The sequence below is a fragment of the Somniosus microcephalus genome, chromosome 14 (genome assembly GCF_052327205.1).
Source record: "Somniosus microcephalus isolate GS21.2 chromosome 14, FLI_Smic_1.0, whole genome shotgun sequence".
NCBI classification, from domain to species: domain Eukaryota; kingdom Metazoa; phylum Chordata; class Chondrichthyes; order Squaliformes; family Somniosidae; genus Somniosus; species Somniosus microcephalus.
In genome coordinates this window covers 18,100,288-18,117,011 of record NC_141000.1, presented here as the reverse complement: position 1 = coordinate 18,117,011, position 16,724 = coordinate 18,100,288, and the positions used below count along the sequence as shown (strand labels likewise).

The window sequence follows — 16,724 nt, the reverse complement described above, 5'->3', positions numbered from 1 at the left end:
GTGCCTTAATTTTACATGCTAATCTCTTATGCGGGACCTTATCGAAAGCCTTTTGAAAATCCAAATACACCACATCCACTGGTTCTCCCTTATCTATTTTACCAGTTACATCCTCAAAAAATTCCAGTAGATTAGTCAAGCGCGATTTACCTTTTGTAAATCCATGTTGACTTTGTCCGATCCGGTCACTTTTTTCCAAGTGCTCTGCTATTACATCCTTTATAATGGACTCTAGCATTTTCCCCACTACCGATGTCAGGCTTACCGGTCTGTAATTCCCCGTTTTCTCTCTACAACCCTTTTTGAACAGTGCGGCAACATTAGCTACCCGCCAATCCATGGGTACTGTTCCAGAGTCTATCGAATTTTGGAAGATGACCAGCAATGCATCTACTATTTCTAGGGCCACTTCCTTAAGTACCGTAGGATGTAGATTATCAGGCCCTGAGGATTTATCGGCGCTCAATCCCATCAATTTCCTTAACACCATTTCCCTACAAATACTGATTTCTATCAGTTCCTCCCTTTCATTAGACCCTATGTTCCTTGACATCTTTGGGAGGTTATTTGTGTCCTCCTTTGTGAAGACAGAACCAAAGTATGTATTTAATTGGTCAGCCATTTCTTTGTTCCCCATTATAAATTCCCCTGATACTGACTGCAAGGGACCTATGCTTGACTTCACCAATCTTTTTCTCTTTACATATCTATAAAAGCTTTTACAGTCAGTTTTTATGTTCCCTGAAAGCTTACTCTCATACTCTATTTTCCCCCTCTTAATTAATCCCTTTGTCCTCCTTTGTTGGATCCTAAACTGCTCACAATCCTCAGGTTTACTGCTTTTTCTGGCCAATTTATATGTCCTCTCCTTGGATCTTATGCTATCCCTAATTTCCCTTGTTAGCCACGGTTGAGTCACCTTTTTTGTTTTATTTTTATGCCAAACTGGGATGAACAAATTCTGTAGTTCATCCATGCGATCTTTGAATGTTTGCCATTGCCCATCCACCATCAACACTTTGAGTGACATTCCCCAATCAATCCTACCCAACTCGCACCTCATACCATCGTAGTCTCCTTTATTTAAATTCAGGACCCTAGTCTCTGAGTCAACTATTTCATTCTCCATCTTAATGAAGAATTCTATCATATTATGATCGCTCCGATCCAAGGGGCCTCGCACAACAAGATTGCTAATTAATCCTTTGAAGCCATTGAAGTACTTTTGAAGTGTAGACACTGTCGTAATGTAGGAAATGAGGCAGCCAATTTGCGCACAGCAAGCTCCCACAAACAACAATGTGATAATGACCATCTGTTTTAGTACAGTAGCAAAATACTGGGGATGCTGGAAATCCGAAATAACAACAGAAAACGCTGGAAAAACTCAGCAGGTCAAGCAGCATCCATGGAGAGAGAAACGGAGTTAACGTTTCAGGTCGATGACCTTTCGTCAGAACTGGAAAAAAGCAGGAAGTGGGGGGGGGTGCAAGGGGTGGGGGGGGAAGTGGGGGGTTGGAAGTGTGGGGGGTGGGGGGTGGAAGGGGTGGTGGGTGGGGAGGTGGAAGGAGGGGGGTGGAAGGAGGGGGTTGTTAGGGGGGGTGGAAGGAGGGGGGTGGAAGGGGGGGTTTGGAAGGGGGTGGAAGGAGGGTGGGTGGAAGGAGGGGGGTGGAAGGAGGGTGGTGGAAGGAGGGGGGTGGAAGGAGGCGGGTGGAAGGAGGGTGGGTGGAAGGAGGGGGGTGGAAGGAGGGGGGTGGAAGGAGGGGGGTGGAAGGAGGGGGGTTGGAAGAGGGGGGTTGGAAGGAGGGGGGTTGGAAGGAGGGGTGGAAGGAGGGGTGGAAGGAGGCGAGGTGGAAGGAGGGGGTTGGAAGGAGGGGTGGAAGGTGGCGGGGTGGAAGGAGGGGGGTGGAGGGGGGGGTGGAAGGAGGGGGTGGAAGGAGGCGGGGTGGAAGGAGGGGGGTGGAAGGGGGGGTGGAAGGAGGGGGTGGAAGGAGGGGGGTGGAAGGGGGGGTGGAAGGAGGGGGTGGAAGGAGGGGGTGGAAGGAGGGGGGTGGAAGGGGGGGTGGAAGGAGGGGGTGGAAGGAGGGGGTGGAAGGAGGGGTGGAAGGAGGCGGGGTGGAAGGAGGGGGGTGGAAGGGGGGGTGGAAGGAGGCGGGGTGGAAGGAGGGTGGTGGAAGGGGGGGTGGAAGGAGGGGGGTTGGAAGGGGGGTGGAAGGAGGGGGGTGGAAGGAGGGGGTGGAAGGAGGGGGTGGAAGGGGGGGTGGAAGGGGGGGTGGAAGGGGGGGTGGATGGAGGCGGGGTGGAAGGGGGGTGGAAGGAGGGGGTGGAAGGAGGGGTGGAAGGAGGCGGGGTGGAAGGAGGGGGGTGGAAGGGGGGGTGGAAGGAGGCGGGGTGGAAGGAGGGGGGTGGAAGGGGGGGTGGAAGGAGGCGGGGTGGAAGGGGGGGTGGAAGGAGGTGGGTGGAGGGGCTGGTGACTGTTCTTCTGAGCTTCTCTCATTGTGCGGAAAACTGTGAACCCATATTCCTCAACTTTGTCAAAAGGGCACCCTTTCATATAAAAATATCTGTTGTAACTCCACCATCCAACCCATGCACTGTTCCCCAGCTGAGAAGATGACTGACTACTTGTTCTCAATTGCCTGCTAAGAGCAGCACAAACCTCTGAGATTTGCATCTACTCACTGCAGAAGAGGAGTTTGGATTTCACCAAGTGCCTCCATCTGGCGCTATAGAAACATAGAAACATAGAAGATTGGAGCAGGAGTAGGCCATTCGGCCCCTCGAGCCTCTTCCGCCTTTCAATGCGATCATGGCTGATCATCCAAATTCAGTACCCTGTCCCTGCTTTCTCCCCATATCCCTTGATCCCTTTAGCCTTAAGAAATATATCCAACTCCTTCTTGAATATATTTAATGAATTGGCCTCAACTGCCTTGTGTGGTAGAGAATTCCACAGGTTCACCACTCTCTGGGTGAAGAAATTCCTCCTCATCTCAGTCCTAAATGGCTTACCCCTTATCCTTAGACTGTGACCCCTGGTTCTGGACTCCCCCGCCATCGGGAACATCCTTCCTGGATCTAGTCTGTCTAGTCCTGTTAGAATTTTACAAGTTTCAATGAGATCCCCTCTCATGCTTCTAAACTCTAGCAAATATAAACCTAATCGACCCAATCTCTCCTCATACGTCATTCCTGCCATCCCGGGTATCAGTCTGGTGAAACTTCGCTGCACTCCCTCCATGGCAAGAACATCCTTCCTCAGATAAGGCAACCAAAACTGCACACAGTACTCAAGGTGTGGTCTCACCAAGGCCCTATAACTCAAATCCATAGCTCTCTGCAAGGCAAGTGGTAAAGGTCATCTGTAACAGTGTGATAATTTGGTGATGAATAAAATTGTTTAGACTGACGCAAATTGGTTTCGTTAAAAAAGCTATTTAGAGCAACAATAACGTGTATTTATTTAGCACCTTTAACATAATAAAACATCCCAAGGCGCTTCACAGGAGCGTCATCAAACAAAATTTGATACCGAGATCAAATTGTTACAAGCTGAAGCTCATTATTCTATTAAAACTCATTCAAACAGCAATAGGCGCAGGTGTGTCTTGTCAGCCATACGCACCGTTCACATTGGGGTGACTGCAGTAGTCCCGGACCAGAAAAAGGGAGGAGTTGGACTGTAAGGAGTTGTTGGAACCTGAGGACAAAGATATGGTTTGGACCAGAGGCTGCAGCTTCTTGGTGTTATTTGTTGCTGTTCTGCTCCATTCTGTAGAATAAACAACAATGTTTTAAAGTATAGATCCTGTATTGTACCACAAAATTAAGTTCATTTGCAAAGCCTTCCCATTCCTTTTTCTGCTTTGCTCATGTTCATTGGGGTCATTTTGACTTTGGGAGATTGTGTAAAATGAGCAATATCGATTCATCCATCGAGAGAGATGTATAACAGGCGGCTGAATCGCTATCGCCTGTTTAACACTATCACCCAAACTCAAAATTATCCCCCCTGACTCCTCAGTGGGATGAAAATTGGGAGAAGGGGCTAATGATGGTCTCAATCCTCTCCCTGACTCTTGTTAATAATCTGAAATAAAAACAGAATGTGCTGCAAATACACGGGGATCAATTTTGACATTACTGTCTCAGAGGCCCCTGTAATTTTGAGGGCCTGGCCTCATTTACATTCGAAAGGCGAGCTGCAGGGTGTCAAACCAGTGTCCCGGTGCAGCTTCTCGGATTGAGGCCTCAAGGTCAGGCAGGAGGAGCCAGCAGTAAGGCAAGTTGCAGGGCGGAGGTCATGATGAAGAGGCAGTTGTGGACAAGTTTTGACTTACTCAAACCTCCAAGGGCAGAGCAAGTTGTCCATCATCAACAACAAGCTCAAGTTGAAAAGAGAGAGAAAAGAGCCAAGGAGAGACGGTTTCATCCGGGAGAGCACGTCCTAGCTCAAAACTACAACACTGGACTGAAATGGGTTCCTGCTACGGTGATCGCACAGACGGGCCCTGTGTCTTACACGGTTGAGACTGCTGAGGACGTCGTCTGGAGAAGACACACAGGTCAACTGTTGCTAGGAGCAGAGACAGCCACAGAGGCTCCAACGGCTGGTTGGCCTGAACTGTTTCCGGATGACACCGCAAACCAGCATCCTTTGCCACAGTGCTCTTCTCCAACACAGGAAGTCAAAGAGGCTGTTCCACCTGTGCAAACTCCTGACTTTCGACTGACTCAGGCACCTTCTCCATCTAGGCCTGTGTCAATGCCTACTGCTGTGGAAGCCAGCAATGACCGCCGGTATCCTGTCAGAGAGCGGCGGCCTCCAAGACGCTTGGATCTGTAGGCTTAGCGACTTACCCACAAGACTGGGGCTGAATAAACCCCAGGGTAAAGTCAGAGTTTGAGGCAGTCTACCTCTACCCTTGGTTAGTTGAGTGCATTGAAAGTAACTTACCTGTTGAGGAATAATGTGGACCTTCCATTTAAGAGGGGAGGAATATGTTATGTATTGTGTGTTCTCCTCCCACCTGTGGTGGCGCTGTCACAGGAGATAAATGGTTGGGTGTTCTCTTGGTTAAGTTTAGCTTTCTTTGTTCAGAACTCTCCAGAACTTCCGTTTCCCTTTGAATAAAGCACTTCATGTTTGAATCTCTGAGTTCTGAGTTCTAATTGTGTCTAGGTAAAAAGGACTGGGCCAGATTATTGGTACACTTACCTTTGGCAGGCTTCTTTGGTTCCATTGTCTGTGGAACTGGTCAGAGTGTGTATAGCGCAGGTTCTGACCAATTCTGACCTAACCTGGCTAACGGAGTCCTATTTATGTCTTAGAACCCTGATTTCCATATTTAAAGGGGCCTATCTCCTGAAGCAAGCGGGCACTTTGGACACCCGGCGGTAAGTTCCTTTCAAAAGGAAGCCAGGCCGCATTGCGGGTGTTAATTGAACAGTACGGCTACCGACCCCATTCTGTGGCCATTACCACCCCGTTAACGCCAGGCAAAGGTTCACGAGGTTGATTCCGGAGATGAAGGGGGTTGTCTTATGAAGAAAGGTTGAGCAGGTTGGGCCTATACTCATTGGAGTTTAGAAGAATGAGAGCGGATCTTATTAAAACATAAGATTCTGAAGGGGCTTGACAGGGTAGATGCAGAGAGGATGTTTCCCCTCGTGGGGGAATCTAGAACTAGGGGGCATAATTTCAGAATAAGGGGGCACCCTTTAAAATCGGAAATGAGGAGGAATTTCTTCTCTCAGAGGGTCGTGAATCTTTGGAATTCTCTTCCCCAGAGAGCTGCGGAGGCTGGGTCATTGAATATATTCAAGGTGGAGATAGACAGATTTTTGAAAGGTAAGGGAGTCAAGGGTTATGGGGAGCAGGCAGGGAAGTGGAGTTGACCTACTCCTGTTCCTACGTCTTATGTTCTTATGTTCAAAGGCAGTGAAAAATCAACCCGGTGACATTTGAAAAAGGGTAAAGACAGCTTTAGATACTGACAGATCTGCTGTGTATTCCCAGCATTTTCTTCTATTTCAGATTTTCAGTATTTGCATTTTTAAATTTTTTATCTCTGGTATTGACGACCTTTTACATTCAGAAGGCAGATACCTGATACGAGCGGAGGCAGTCAGACAGTGTCTCTATTTACACTGAGCTGCCAGACAGTGAATAATTGACCAGTTGCGCATCTCGTTTTCCAGGGTTAGCATCTAATGGTTAAAACCTTTTGGAATTTAATAGCACAAAGGCAGGATGTCAGCTTTAATACTCTGTTAAAAAAGCGGGTGCTAAGCTGGGTGAGCGGAATGGTTATCATGAAATAGATCTTCTTGTTTACATGGGAGTTTATTGCAGAGGTTTATTTTGATCCATGTTGTTTTCTTCATGGTGCCTGGCACCTGCAAAGTTCATCCTATGAACTAATGGGTTTACTTCTTCATTGTGCTACACAATTCCATAAAGAGCAAGCACTTTACCGAAGAGATGTATGTACGGTTTGGGTACAGGTAGAACAATCCAGGAGTGCCAATTTTGGCTTTAGTGGTGAATTATATAATCATTGCCTAGCTTGAAGCTCAGTATAGTGGTCGAGCTTCATCTGTGAACTGGCTGAAATGAAATTCTAGAATTAGGCAAACTTTCCAGCGATTAGTCACAAATCTGTGACAAGACAGCCCCTGAAAAAAATTAGTTGATAAACCACAGGGTAAAAAGTACATGGGATAGATTATAAATAATTCTTGTTCATTCTTGTTCTTGTTCACCCAGCTTCCCCTTGCCACCGTCCCGTACAACATGCGAAACTGAAGGAACAGACCATGTTCTATCACACAGTGATGCAGCATGTTTCACCGTTCTTGAGATTGGCCCTTCCGGCTAGCTGTTGGTTGAGGAACACTAATCAATGTGACTGGTCCCTGAGAATATGCCCCGAGATGTTTTGTAAGACTGTCTTACCTGAATTTTCAGCCAGCCTCAACTTGCCGCAGCATAAATACCTCCTCCACTGTTTCTGAACATTTTCTTTGGCCGCACAAAAAATAACGAAGATAAAAACCCCTGCACAAATATAAAACGTCATTAATTTCCTTTTTTAGAATGTATTCATTCACAGGATGTGGGCGTCGCTGGCAAGGCCTGCATTTATTGCCCATCCCAAATTGCCCTTGGAAAGGTGTTGGTGAGCCACCATCTTGAACCGTTGCAGTCCATGTGGTGAAGGTACCATCACAGTGCTGTTAGGGAGGGAGTTCCAGGAATTTGACCCAGCGACGATGAAGGGACAACGATATATTTCCAAGTCTGGATGGTGTGTGACTTGGAGGAGAACTTGGTGGTAGTGGTGTTGCCATGCACCTGCTGTCCTTGTCCTTCTAGGTGGTAGCAGTCGCAGTTTTGGGAGGTGCTATCGAAGAAGCCTTGGTGATTTGCTGCAGTGCATCTTGTAGATGGTACACACTGCAGCCACGGTACGCCGGTGGTGGAGGAAATGATTGTTTAAGGTGGTGGATGGGGTGCGAATCAAGCGGGCTGCTTTGTCCTGGATGTGGACTTAGAGAGGGCATCTCAGCACTTACAATGAGAACTTGCATCTGGGCTGCATGGTGGTAAATGATGTTCAAGGTACAGTGTATTGAAATACAAACAGAAGGAGCTTGTCCTTCATGGGTAACCCTCCAAATGGGAAGTCGCTCAGCAGGGGAGATTTAACAGAGATGTTCCAAATTATGAGGAACTTTGATAGGGTAAATAAGGAGAAACTCGACCCCCGACCCCTGGCCCTGATCCCGGACCCGTCCCCGGGAACCACTTACCTGAGGGCCACTGTCACTCTAGCAATGGCCGATGTTGCACAACTTTTCACCGGCAGGCTCCGATGCCACGCCGGCTCCATTATATTGAGGCCTGAGTCCCAATATCAGGGGTACCCTGGGCCTCACCATTCTGGCACAGTGAATGAACCAAGGATGGGCACGCCCCACTTTCTGGGACTGTGAGTTTTCCTCAAAGCTTCACAGCCTACAAAATTCATTGTGGCCGAATTTGAGTTTTGGCAGACATCAGATGGACAATGGGTGGAGCACGCCCGCTGCCCACTGGATGTCACTGGTGAGAGGCCTGACCAATTTTCATGTTTGGGCTGCATTCGCATTCCATTGGCGAGCTGCCTGTCGGCTGGAGTGGGCCAAAAATCCAGCCCAGCACTGATGTTCTTCGAGGCCCTATAACAATCATTTACAAACCTTTTGGCCCCTTTTTCTGAATGACCTGCAGCGGTGTCTATAAGGGCTGCTGGTTAGGCTGCTCGATGCCAAGTCCCAATGGGCTGAGCATGCGTGGCCCATATGCCAATTGGTAGCTGACAATTGCACTGGGGTCCGCTTGACATCACAAGAACCTGATTTGCATGGACTAACAAGGTGCCCAGCTGTTTTCAGCGAGTGCCTAGGGTCACCCATATCAAGGAGCCCTTCAAAGTGGCAACAGCCTGGATGTCGGTGGGAATGGGAGCAACAGGTGCTGTGCCATGATTCCCATCACACTACCACCTCCTTCCCACTCAGCGATAAAGCCGAAAGTCAGGGCCAATTCCTCTTGGTAACAGAATGGGTTTAACTGGCAGGACACAGTCAGGTACAGTGGTTAATTTTAACAAGTGTTTGTTCAACTAAGGCAGCAATAATTAAATTGTACCTTGCAGAGTATTGAAGATGGCAAAGAGGTACATAAAGGGAAGGTTAACTGGGCCCCACGCAAAGAAGGCAAATCCCCAGGTGATTCCGAGTAAGAAGGTGAAGCCGGCCACACTTTTCAAGTCTCGTAACGTGCTCCTCTGTGCACTTTGATGCTGCTTCTTCTTTTTTATTCGGCAGAGTTGAATCATCACCACAATGAACATACTGATGTTCACGAGGAACATTACACAGAAATAGGCTACGACAGCAATATAAAATACAGTGTCATTGATGATCCAGCAGCTGAAACACAGGAGGAAAGCACAAAATGGATTAAAAAATGGTCTTCAAATCTGTCGAAGATATTTTTTATTTAAACAAACAACAACTACAACAACTTGTACTTATATACGAGGGGTCTAGACAGAGTAGGTAGAGAGAAACTGTTCCCATTGGCTGAAGGGTCGCAAACCAGAGGACACAGATTCAAGGCGATTGGCAAAAGAACCAAAGGCAACATGAGGAAAAACTTTATTACGCAGCGAGTGGTTAGGATCTGGAATGCACTGCCTGAAAAGGTGGTGGAGGCAGACTCAATCGTGGCTTTCAAAAGGGAGTTGGATAAGTACCTGAAAGAAAACAACTTGCAGGGCTACGGGGAAAGGGCGGGGGAGTGGGACTAGCTGAAGTGCTCTTGCAGAGAGCTGGCACGGGCTCGATGGGCTGAATGGCCTCCTTCTGTGCTGTAACCATTCTATGATTCTATAGCACCTTTAAAAAAGTAAAACCTCCCAAGACGCTTCACAGGAGTGTTATCAAACAAACTTTGACACCGAGCTGCACAAGGTGATGTTAGGGCAGATGACCAAAAGCACGGTCAAAGAGGTAGGTTTCAAGGAGCGTCTTAAAGGAGGAAAGAGAGGTAGAGAGGCGGGAGAGGCGGAGAGGTTTAAGGAGGGAATTCCAGAGCTTAGGGTCTTGGCAGCTGAAGGCACGGCTGCAAATGGTGGAGCGGTTAAAATCGTGGATGTGCAAGAGGCCAGAATTGGAGGAGCGCAGATATCTCAGGGGGTTATAGGGCTGGAGGAAATTACAGAGATAGGGAGGGGTGAGGGATTTGAAAACAAGGATGAGAATTTTAAAATTAAGACGTTGCTTAAATGAAAGCCAATGTAGGTCAGCGAGCACAGGGGTGATGGGCGAACAGGAGTTGGTACAAGTTAGGACACGGGCAGCAGAGTTTTGGATGACTTCAAGTTTACAGAGGGTGAAAGATAGGAGGCTGGCCAGAGTGCATTGGAATAGTCTGGTCTCGAGGTAACAAAGGCATGGAGGAGGGTTTCAGCAGCGGATGAGCTGCGGCGGGGTGGAGTCGGGTGATGTTACAGAGGTGGAAAGTGATGGTTTGGATATGTGGTCGGAAGCTCATCTCGGGGTTACGTATGACACCGAAGTTCAATTAGATGTTTACCCAAAGTCAAGTAACTGCAATTAACACTAGGGTAGTTCCAGCACTATGATTGGTCAATTGAGAGGCAATAGCGGAGTGTTTGTTCCCCCAGTTCACTCTGCTGACCGTCAATAGGGATTGATGCTTTACTGGGTTGTAGTTCGATGGGTGCCAGCTTCCCTCCAATACCTTGCTCAAGGCATCATTATTCGTGTGTGAGCCTAGACATATTACACCATAAGAGTCATCACAATTGAACCTGATCATTCGCCCACCCAAAGATACACTGAATAGAAATCAGGAGTGGCCACCTTGGTTAAATTCTTTCCCCTCCCTAGCTCAGGGCACTGAGGCCAATGAGTTAACCAGTACTAGGTTTGCCTCTCCCATCCCCAGCCCACAGTCGAGAATTTGGGTATGGAGGTCGGCATGCCTGTTTTAGCTCTGACACAATATTTGCCTCCATTGAGTTTAATGGGCAGAATATCATGTGGGCTGTGATTGACATTCTGTACCCAGTGTCTAGTATGTGCTCCTGTTACTCAAAGCTCTGCACTGCGACCCTTAGTTCGTAATATTACCCTTTACACTTATTAGAAGAACGGTTCGTTTTTTATTCCATGGGTTAAACATTTGTGTTTTCCTTTTTCCCCTTTAATTGAAATTGACATTGGCTGAGGTTCGACAACAGCACTCCTGCCCACCATGTTAACTGGACAATAGCCTATCCAGTACTAACAAAACAAACTAGCAAAGGCAAACGATATATCTTGAAAACTTGCTTCTTTTCAGAATGACGAAAGAGAGTGAAGTCACTTTGGGCTGGATTTTCTCAGCCCCGAGGAGGCGGGCATGGAGGCGGGACTGCCGATAAAGTAGCAGAAAGTGGGGGCGGATGGCAAACCCGCCCCCATCCCGCCTCCATGTCCTTTTGCCAGGAGGCGGGAAGATGTGCTGCTTCGGGTCCCGTCTCCTCGAAGCGGGAAAGGGATTAAATCCTTTTAACTGCCCGTTAACAGGTAGTTAACAGGCAGAAAAAAGGATTAGTCCCATTTTACCTTTTTAGGTGAAGGCTTCCCAACCTCGAAGAACCCCGCCGGGTTAGAGGAGTAGAGTAGGAGGTCTGCGGGGGTTGGAGGGGCCTGAAAGTAAGATGTAGAGGTGAATGGTGGGTGCAAGTGTGGAGTGGTAAGTATGGAAGGGGAGTGTTAAGAGTATAAAAATGTTCACTTATCTTGGTTTCTGCCTACAACCTTCATCTGCTCTGGATCAGGAGTCCCGACATCTTCCTTGTTGATTTCACAGACTGGCTGTTGGATCCTCCGAACCAACAGTCATCTGAAATCTACAAAGCTGAAAGGTTTGATGAATCCTGAACACAAGGACTCATCAAACTACAGAGAATGTCAGTGTTTGACAGCTTCACAGAGCTGTCAAAGACTGACATTTCTTCTTTCAAGAAGTCTTGACAGATAGCATGTCAGACGTTGACGTGCTCTGTCAGTGACTTCCCCCCTAATTGGCCTGCTGAGCCCACAGGGCGGGCTTAACAAGGTCAATCAGGGGAAAATCCCACTGGTTGGCCAGAAGATGATGGAGGCGGGACATAGACCTGACAAGCAGCAATCCTGCCTCCAACTCGTCTCCATTGAGAGAATCCAGCCCTATGACTCCAAAATGAGGATAAAATGTGGAGTAACAGACACCTGAGATAAATCAGAGCTTGGTGCTGTGGGACAGGGGGGAAATTACACTCATAGCGTAGGGCAAAGGTAGAGGGCCAGCTCTTCTGAGGTTTGTTGTAGTATATTATTGAGGCAAATCATTAGAATCTGTATTCCTTGCACCAATTTCCCTGACCTTGATCACTAAAAAATTGAGGGGAGGGGGAGAACTGAATTATATTTTGCTAAGCTAATTGCAAGATCAAACCCTTTATAATAAGTAGTGTATACAATAAAGCATTTCTTTTTATATTGGACCGGCTAGTTGTTACTAAAGATTTCAGTGTACTTACTAACAATGAACTACATAATAACAAAACCAGAGGGGACATTTTCCTCCATGGGCTACGTGTTGCAAAATTGTAAATGCGTCTTTTATAATTGGGTTTACAATTTCACTGCACGTGGTGCACGGAGGAAATATTTCACAAGAGAGGGTGCAACGAATGGGCGGAAATAATATTTTCATTGCTATTTATCTGGAATGAAAAGACGGCAATCAACAGCAGTACAACAGAATGTGAGTTGTTTGATATCAGCAACCTTCATCCAGCAATTACCACTTACAATTCATCCAAACTGTCATCCATCTGTTTTGCATATTTTCCAAGTCCATACTTGTCCGGACCTGTACTGAGGACAATGATTATCACAATAATGGGAGTGCCTGTTTTAGACAAGAAGAAGAATTCAATTAGTAAGGTGCGTCTTCATAGTTGCCAGTTGTGCAGCAGTAATTTAGGCAAATACTTTAATATCAACCCTATTACTGGACAGTGAATTCTTCCGCATTTCAGTATTGAAATAAATGAGGAATAATTCACCAATCACATACTATTTGAAATTCTGCATCATTAAACATGGAGGGGGGGAGAGAAATTTGTGTGGTTTGTGCCACACATTAGCACCACGAGATGGTGCTAAAACACCATTGAGAGCTTTAACGGCACCTGATGCCAGTTCCAGCACTGCACGCCGTTAGCGCTGCCGCTGAACGCGATCACCGGGGCCCTCGCCATCGCAGAGATTGTGACCTCAGTACGTGTGCAATGCTCACTTGACATCCGATCTCCCAACTTCATTACAGCCAATTAACTTACCGGCTGGAGAAAACAATGACAGGTTGAGGTGGCGTGCAACAGCAGGAAGCCGGCTATTGAAATGGATCCTCAACAATCACTCGGACCTGACAGGTTTTTGCAGTTTGAGTGGCTGTGTGCTAATTCCTGCTACTGCAAGAGTTTTCTTTATTCATTTCAACGTTCTCTGGTATCAGGGAATGTTGCAGCAAAACTCCATGGCCTAAAAATTCGTTTGATTTGCGCCTCCTGTTAGCGCCCTAAGAGGGCGTTAACGGGGCGCAGAGCAACTAGCGCCTGGGCGTGGCGCCGCCAACGCCTCCCGCGATGTTTAGCGGGAGGTTAGTGACGGCGGTAACTGTTAATGCCCTGCGGTGCTGCGCCGCTGGCGAAGACGTCATCGCCGTGCGCAGCGCCCCACTCGTGCCCCGGCCGCGATCTTTGGTAGTGCCCCCTGACAGAACGTGGCGCTGCGGCACGTAGCACCACGATATTCACTCGGAGTGCCCCAAGAGGGAGGCGGGGCACTTCCAGTCGTGCCCCGGCTCCCTCTTGGGGCACTACCAGTGAATTTCGGGTGTGGGGGCGCTAATTTTTTCAGGGCGCTAAAAGTAGCACTCCGGCAAAGTTAGTGCCCCAAACGGGGCGCAACCGAATTTTTCCCCCATGATTATTTCTGAAAAGCTCCAACCTACAACACTTGCTAAAAGTCATAGGCCTAGAAATTGGGTTCTGGCGTAGGCAGGGCTTTAGCGCCGGAAGTTAGTGCCGGCGCTAAGTCCGCCTGCGCGCGCCAAAAATTCAGTAGTGCCGCGCCCAAACGGCTGCCAGCGCTACTGAAGGGTCTTTGCGGCGGTACATCGGCGCTAACTGCCGTTTCGCGCCGCAATTCCGGCGCTGCGGCACCCGATGCGGTGCGGCAGGCTGGGGACGTGCAGGCCTCCTCCTCCCGTTAAGGAGGAGCTGCCTGCACCCGGCCGCAGCCCGCGCAAATCAGCTTAAAAATGAGCCCGACACCTCGGACAAGTGCCGGGCTTGCATCGGGGGGGTGGGGGGAGAAGTCCGGGGAGGGAGCTGCGGGCAGGCGGCCGGCAGGAAAGTGGCCAGCCGCCGCGGGGCCTTTAATGCGCCGGCGCAAACTGGAGTAAGGCACCTCTGACAGAACGTTGCTTGTGGCTGCCACGGGCGAGGCGGCCGCAACTCAATTTTGGAGTTCGGGCGGGCTACCACGGCAACCGGGACGCTGCGCACACTGATGACGTCATCGGTGCCGGCGCAGCGCTACCGGTGCAATGCCGATTTAGGGCCCCAGGGAATTTTTAAACTGGCCATAACTCCGACGCTAGTCCCTCTAGCGCCTCAAAAGCGGCGCTAAGGCAACTGAATTTCTAGGCCATAGAGGCTGCACTGGCAGTGGACCTCGCCCTCCAGGATGTATGGTGGAGGGAAAGGAGGCAGCGAGATAATCGGCCTTCTGGAAGGGCTGTCCGTGACTAGTTCATCAGACTCCGATTCACACAAATGAAACCCGAGGTCCCCGTAGTTCACCACATCCCCATCCTACAATTCCTGTCTTACGCCATATCTGCCATCAGGATTTGTTAATAAGTGTTTCGCCTTGTCCTTCTTTTTATGGTTGTTGAGACAGCTGTACACCCAACAATGCTGAGAATAAGGTGCTGCAGCATCAATGAACCTCCCTTTTAAACAGTGAAAAATGCCTGTGGCAATCATTTCTTGCGTTTAGACTGCCCCTGATATTGGTCCATCTTTTCAGTGTAACGTCAATGAGCTTAGGTTTTTAGACGAGACTCATTTTAATGAGGAGCAATGACGAATTTTGCGTGCAGCCTAGATGATTTTCAACTGGCGCAACCTAACAATTTTTAGTCTAAACACTGCCCATTTCTTGGCTATAATGAATTTCTAGCCCAGGGCTGTCACTTGGACTCCCACTCGTAAAATCTGGCGTGCCGCTGATGGGCCATTCCTCTAAATGTGATGCTATCTATTAAGTCTGTGTGTTATATTGAGAATTACTACACAGACCAGAAGAGTAAACTTTAACAGGTCTTTACTAGTTGAAGGTCAGGGTGGAACTGGCCAATAAATCATTACACAGCACTTATATACCGGTGTGGTCACCACCGGTATTACAGTATACAGCAGCCAAGATAAAGTAGTGCAACCCTTAAAATAGTTCTCTTAAAGGTGGAACGGTTACATACACTACAATCCTCCCTTTTTAGGTTAACAGTATATCTTCCCATTAAACATAACATCATCATAACATATATACACAACTTAATGTAAAAACAGTTCACAGATTCAGTCTTTCTGGAGGCTTCCTGACTCGGTCCGGATAACGCCTCAGTGGTGTAGTAGTTTTCGGTGGTGTAGTAGGTTCTGTTGGCAATGTCGATTCGGCTTGAATGTCAGTGTCGGGTTCATCTGGTTCCAGTATCACCGGATCGGAGGTAGATACTATGGGTATCTCTGCTTCATCATTAGGCGTATAGAGTTGTGGTGTAGGTTGTCCCTTTTCGGATGACGCTATGATCTGGTCAGCATGGCGCCTTATTATGCTTTCACCAATGTCCACGGTATACATCAGCGGTCCTAGTCGTGTGCAAATAGTTCCAGGCTGCCATTTCTCGGTACGGTAGTCCCGGGCCAAAACTTGTTGACCTATCTGGAAGGTTCTAGTTGGCCTTTCATTCATGCCTTGAAATTGCCGGTTCTCTACGTCCCTTCTGATGTTTGGCTTGATCAAATCCAGCCGGCATCTTAGTCTTCTATTGAAAAACATCATGGCGGGAGTTTGGTTTGTGACCGCATGTGTTGCATTCCTGTACGCCAACAAGAAGTTATCTACCTTATGTTGTAGATTTATGTCTTCATTACCCATGGCCTTTATGGCCTTCTTGAAGGTCTGGACAAACCTTTCAGCTAATCCATTGGTGGCGGGATGGTATGGAGCGGACGTGTAGTGCTTAACCCCATTGTTTTTTAAGAACTTCCTGAATTCTTCGGACACAAATTGCGGTCCATTATCAGAACAGATCTGTTCCGGCAGCCCATTCCTGGCAAATATGGTCCTTAATACTGTGATGGTTTTTTCCGTGGTGGTGGAGGACATCTTTATTGCCTCCGGCCACTTGGAGTGTGCATCCACTGCGATTAAGAACATTGAGTCCATAAATGGACCAGCAAAGTCGATATGTACCCTTTGCCATGGAGATGAGGGCCACTCCCATGGATGCAGAGGAGCTTGTGGTGGGGCGTTTTGGACCTTCTGGCATCCTAAACAGCTCTTGGTCATTTCTTCGATGTCTCCATCGATACCTGGCCACCACACGAACGCTCTGGCTAGGTTCTTCATTTTCACTCCACCCAGATGCCCCTCGTGAAGCTCCTTTAGCACTTTTTGCTGGAGTTTGGGTGGAATCACCACTCTGGATCCACACATCAAAGTTCCTCGGCACACTGACAGCTGTTCTCTTCTTTGCGAAAATGCTGGCAACAGTGGTTCGCCATGTGCTGGCCATCCCTTCACCGTTAAATCGTAGACTCGTGAGAGAGTCGGGTCATTTCTTGTTTCCTTTTCGATCATAGAATTTGTTACTGGTAGACATTCCACTATGGTTGAGTGGAACATCTCCACTGGGTCCACTGTAGGCGCCTCTTCTGCCGTTGGCAACGGTAGGCGCGATAAACTGTCAGCATTCCCATGCTGCTTTGATCCTTTGTATTCTATGTCATATTGGTGTGCCCCTAGGAAAAGGGACCACCTCT

At 48.2% G+C, this 16,724-nt stretch overlaps 1 protein-coding gene across 1 annotated transcript in view; it reads right to left on the bottom strand.

The window, feature by feature from the left end:
* The window catches only part of LOC147107359 (adhesion G protein-coupled receptor G2-like), a 74,839-nt gene that overhangs the window by 5,862 nt on the left and 52,253 nt on the right, over positions 1-16,724 (bottom strand). Inside the window, exons 10-13 of the mRNA XM_086006306.1 lie at positions 12,418-12,517; positions 8,696-8,979; positions 6,959-7,060; positions 3,626-3,772 (exon numbers count right to left, since the gene is read on the bottom strand). Of these exons, the coding sequence (XP_085862432.1) occupies positions 3,626-3,772; positions 6,959-7,060; positions 8,696-8,979; positions 12,418-12,517 (633 nt within the window). The remainder of the gene's footprint in view (positions 1-3,625; positions 3,773-6,958; positions 7,061-8,695; positions 8,980-12,417; positions 12,518-16,724) is intronic.